The following is a 5,416-nucleotide window of genomic DNA, read 5'->3' on the forward strand; positions in this document are numbered from 1 at the left end:
GAACAACATATCAGACTTAATATTTGAAAAAAAAAAAAAACAGTATGATTAACTACAGTATAAACTTGGCTTGTTAAGAATAAAGTCCATATTTTCACTAGTAAACTCAATATATAAGCAGTAAGTTCAATCCTTAGGATCACATGAGGAACAGAGGACGTGCGGTTTTTGAGTCTGTCTCAACTCTCAAAAGATTAATTGAAATATTTTTTCCCCCTAACAATTCAACAAATGAGCTATTACGCCATTGACCATTGGCATAAATTGAGAATACTAAACAATATTATGTCAAACTTGCAATGATGGGATGTTGTCATCGTGATCAATATTCAATTCACCATCCACTTGCCAGCTGATGATTGCTTAATTACATTAGCGGATTGATAAACTCTAATTTTATAGTTTATCTTATGTTTAATTTGGAGATTTTATCACATTTTTTCACATTTATTCAATGAAATAACATAGTTTTGCAATTCTCCCTTGATTTGTGTTTAAATGTGAAAACATATTTTTTATGCCTTAAAATAGCTAAATTTAATTCACTTTAATTCCATTCGATGCCTTGATATGTTTGTTGAGTGATTTTAGGTTCACAAAGCAAGTATTGGATGGAAGAAGTGAGGAGAAAAACATGCAAAGTGAGAGAACTCATGAAGAAATGAAGGAACTGTAAAGCTAACAGAGGTCCAAATGAGGCGGTTCTAATTGCGTTGGAAAGCTAACATCCGGGGTTTTAAAATAATATAAAATTTGCCATAATTGCCTGATGTCTAGGGGCGCGCACGCGCCATGTACGCGTGTGCGCCGATGGAGCACGTGGTTCAATAAAGTGAAATCGTGGCCAGCGATTTTGTAGCTCATTTTGGGCCAAATCCAACTCATTTCTGATGCTATTGAACCCAAGGATTGAAGGGAGAATGAACCAAGTAGTCATAGTTTAGTTTTCATCATGTTTTAGGGTAGAATTCTATAGAGAGGGGCTCTCTCCTCTCTCTAGATTTAGGATAGAAATTAAAGTAAAGTTAGGTTAATCACTCTCAAATTTCTCTCTTAATTCTTGTTTTGATTTCAATTCTCTTTATGTTTTAGTGTTCTATTGTCTTTGATCTTCTAGTTTCTCTTGTTAATTTCTTATTTTACTCTCTTGTATGTTGATGAATAATTGTTGGATCTTGATTTCTTCTAATGCAAATTTATATTTCCATGTCTCTTTTATGTTGATCTTGATTGTTATTGTTGATTTCTTGCTTGTGTTAGTTATGGGTCTTTTTTAATTCTTGCATTTTATGATGTTTACTTTCTTTGCACACTAGGTATTTGATAAAATGTTTCCTTTAGTTTTTGAGTAGTTTTCTTTGCTCTTGGCCTAGGCTAAGGGAATTGAGTGACCTTGAGTCATTGGGTCTCAATAAATTGGTAATTTGAGAACCCTTGGTGATCAATTTGATACTCATTGACGCCAACCCACTACTAATCTAATTAGTAGGTAGGTTGGGACTTATGGGTTGATGTGATCAAGCCTATTTGACGTACCTCAAGCTTAGGAGTAGATATTCCGTACTTAAAGTTTTGGAAGTAGACTTAATAGGTTGGCCTCTCATAATTATCAATATTTTGTTTATAGACAAGGATATTGATCTCAATTACCTATGTCTAGCCAAGAGTACTTTTCCTTTATTTTATTCGTTCTTGTCATTTTACTTTCTTGTCATTTAATTCTTGCCCCTTTACTTTCTTGCCCCTTATCAATCAAATCTCCCTTGCATCTTCATAGCCAATAATTGATCATTTCATTGCAATTCCTTGTGAGACGATCCAGAATCTAAATACTTCGGTTAATTCTTATTCGGGATTTGTTACTTGTGACAACCAAAATTTTTGCATGTGAGGATTCTTTGTCGATTTAGAATTATACTTGCAACGAGATTTCCTTTGTGAAATTCTAAACCGTACAAGAATTCGAACATCACGCATGCTTGTTAGGGACAAGCCTACAAATTAAGTTGTTCCCTTAACTTTTCCATATGATCAACGATGGCAACTGAGCAAGTCCTTCACATGAATGACAAGCCTACAAATTAAGTTGTTCCCTTGACTTTTCCATATGATCAACGATGGCAACTGAGCAAGTCCTTCACATGAATGGAGGTACCGGAGAAACAAGCTACGCTAACAACTCTACGTTTCAAGTATTACTTTCTCTTCCTCAAAATCGTTTAACTTGTACATAGAACTCCCCCCGCTCTTTCTCCCGTCTCACTTCTAATGTTCATTCATGCAGAAAAATGCTATACTCCGTACGAAAGACGTGATGGAAGAGTGCATAATCAAATTGTATCGATCAACTTCACCAGAATGTTTGAAAGTGGCGGATTTAGGGTGCTCATCGGGTCCAAATACACTTATGGTAGCATCTACTACTGTCAAAGTAGTTGATGCCATGAGTCAAACCTTGAATCAAGACCCACCCATGTACCAATTTTTCCTGAATGATCTATATGGCAATGATTTCAATAACATATTTAAGTCACTCCCTGATTTTTACAAGAGGATGGAAGAGGAAATTGGTCACGAATTTGGACCATGTTTCATTAGTGGCACCCCTGGCACATTTTATGGGAGACTCTTCCCCAACCATTCCATTCACTTCTTTCATTCTTCCAGCACCTTGCACTGGCTTTCTCAGGTTTAATTAATATAACAATGGATTTAGTTTCTAGGCACCATAAGTGTAAATTTTTTTTATACAAACAGCTAATTATCTATTACTGCATCACCTAAACTTAGTTATTATTTTTAACCAAAATATATAAGTATATAATAATGGTGTGGCATTTTAATTTTTGGCAAGTGACATCAGATTCCGAAGGAGTTGAATAGTGAAGTAGAAGAGCCAATGAACAAAGGAGCAATATGTCTCACAAAGGCAAGCCCTCCAGGAGTTCACAAAGCCTATAGTGAGCAATTTCAAAGAGACTTGAAGCTGTTCTTGCGATCACGTTCAGAAGAATTGATTCCGGGTGGTGCTATGGTCCTTGCTATGATCATTTTAGCCCAAAATCATAATACAATCAATGGTTGGGAGGTAATTGGTGCAATACTCAACAACATGGTCTCAGAGGTAAGTAAATGCAACATCGTATTAATATTAACTATTCTAGGTGTACACAAAATAACCAATGATATAGAATATATTGACCAAGGAATAGCTCTAATCTCCGTTTTTAGTGCGCCAAGTTTCACTGTATTAAGATTTAAGACTCTTATCATGTGTGAATTTTAATCAGTTAAACTCATCTACATCATAACCTACATAATGGTGTTATTTATGCCGCAGCACAAGGTTGAGAAGAGAAAGTTAGACTCATACAACATATCATCATACTTTCCTACGGCTGAAGAGGTTAGGCAAGTAATTGAAGAAGAAGGATCGTTTAACATTCAAAGGATGGAGAAGATAATATATGATATAGTGGAGAGCGTAATGGAGACTAGTAATGACGACTCTTTTATTCATGAGGATGAAGACGCAATTGGAGAGAGGCAAGCCAAGACCATAAGAGCCGTAAGTGAACCTATTTTGAAGGCAGAATTTGGGGAGGAAATTATGGATGAATTGTTCACAAGGTTCAAAAGCAAAATCATCCAACTCAACAGAGTAAAGAAATTGAAGGGTGCTACTCTAGTCGCCTACATGACAAAAGATACTTGACAATGAGACATGAGAAATAATATATCTTACGGTTGCTTGAACTTTACCCTCTTGTCTTTTATTATCCTAATAAAGTTTCCTTTGAAATAACTTGCCGTATGTGCCAAATATTGTTGAGTTTTGGTGGTAAGTCCCTATATCTATCCTCAATGACTCAATAGGTTTACGCCTGTATAGTCATTTACGAAGAGAGACTTTTACTATAAAAGTTTATTTGTAGATAAATTATTATCTATGCAACGGATGGGGTCTCTCCACCCAAATTCATCCAATTATATAATCCAATGAACAGAAAAGAAAGAAGAAAACTCACGTGGGATAAGTGATTTAACAAAATAACAACCAAAGTTTCCCTGTGAGAAGTAGGAGAAAGGACTAAAACAGGTAAACAAGAAACCGGTAATCATAAATGTCAAGTTACTGACCTTCATATAAGTATAACTTATTGTCTGCATTTGATAAAAACGAAATAACCTAAATCACCTTAGACCCACGACTAAAGGATTCTCAATGGCGACACACACAAAATATGAAGTGTGCCAAAGTAGTTCTTTATTTTCTCTATGAAACTAAACATAAACCTCCTATAGTATTAGCCTGAAACAATAAGAATATGCCTCAGTACAGTAGAGAGAGACCAGAATCCGGAATAAGTGCCTAAAGATGTAATGAAAAGAAATACCCTAATCTCAAAATAGGGCCTATGCTTTCACAGATTAAAATTCTCTGAAAAGCAGATACATCAACTTGTTATAATGGAGTGGTTTTCAAACTTATAATATTATTGTAGGTACTGTAATTTTGGAAACCCGGATTTTTCTTTTTACAGTTACCAACTTGAAACTAGCTCAACTGAATTAAGAGTTATTTTTTCTTACTTGCCTCGTTTCAGAAAAACCATAACAACTTGAAGAAAGGATTGAGATGCTAATAGATTCCTAAACAGCCATCTTCATTTCAATTTTTTGGTGAGGATCATAGCCTATGAGATTGAAATCAGCTGCCACAAAAGAATCTATATCCTTCTTCTTTGGGTTTATCTTCAAAATCTGCATGCAATTCAGGTAGTTAACTTGAGAAAATCCATAGCATTGCTCAAATGTGAACTGACTAAATTAAAGCAAAGGCTTTATCATACAAACTTCACATCTCATGTAAACTATAAAATAATATCTAATTGCTGTGAATATGCTAAAATTAAATACCGGAAAAGGTTTAGGATGGTTTTGGAGCTGTTCCTGCAAAGGTCTCACATGATTGCGGTAAACATGTGCATCCCCAATAACATGGATAAAATCACCTGGTACAAGATCTGAAAAAAAGAGGACATAATATACAGGTTGGTTAATCTAAGTTTATTTAATAAAACAACTAAATCAAGCTGCTAGTGGCAAAGTTCAATACATAGACTCGTCTGTTACTGGAATTTTAAATGGACCATAGGCTGCGTTTGATTTTTGAGAACATGACAAAACAAGATACTGTGAGAACAGGAGACAAAGGAGAGAGACATAAAAATTAGTGTTTTTATATTTTGTTTGTTGATAAATTGAATATAAAAGAGAACAAACAATAAAAAGTCCAATTTGCCTTAATTTTTTTCTTCACAGAAAATTTAGAATAAAAAATAAAATGATAAAAAAATATAATTATGAAAATTTGATAGTGATAATAAAAGAAAAAATAAAAAAAATAAGCCGT

At 34.4% G+C, this 5,416-nt stretch overlaps 2 protein-coding genes across 4 annotated transcripts in view; one reads left to right on the top strand and one right to left on the bottom strand.

Moving 5' to 3' along the window:
• Nucleotides 2,034-4,402, top strand: LOC107628865 (probable caffeine synthase 4). The gene is made up of 4 exons (XM_016331482.2): nt 2,034-2,192; nt 2,285-2,689; nt 2,864-3,124; nt 3,341-4,402. The coding sequence occupies exons 1-4, from the start codon at nt 2,118-2,120 to the stop codon at nt 3,713-3,715; spliced, it is 1,116 nt and encodes a 371-aa protein (XP_016186968.1). The 5' UTR covers nt 2,034-2,117; the 3' UTR covers nt 3,716-4,402.
• The window catches only part of LOC107628864 (bifunctional dihydrofolate reductase-thymidylate synthase), a 4,882-nt gene continuing 3,587 nt past the window's right edge, over nt 4,122-5,416 (bottom strand). The window contains exons 10-12 of one of the 3 annotated variants that reach the window (XR_001617870.2): nt 4,921-5,027; nt 4,598-4,764; nt 4,122-4,312 (exon numbers count right to left, since the gene is read on the bottom strand). Coding sequence is in view for 1 of the 3 variants with exons in the window: in XM_016331481.2 (XP_016186967.1) it covers nt 4,654-4,764; nt 4,921-5,027 (218 nt within the window). In the remaining 2 variants the exon portion in view is untranslated. Of the gene's footprint in view, nt 4,765-4,920; nt 5,028-5,416 lie in introns of all 3 variants that reach the window. The other 2 variants (XR_002358768.1, XM_016331481.2) reach the window with 2 other exon arrangements.

The sequence above is a fragment of the Arachis ipaensis genome, chromosome B03 (assembly GCF_000816755.2).
Source record: "Arachis ipaensis cultivar K30076 chromosome B03, Araip1.1, whole genome shotgun sequence".
NCBI lineage: Eukaryota > Viridiplantae > Streptophyta > Magnoliopsida > Fabales > Fabaceae > Arachis > Arachis ipaensis.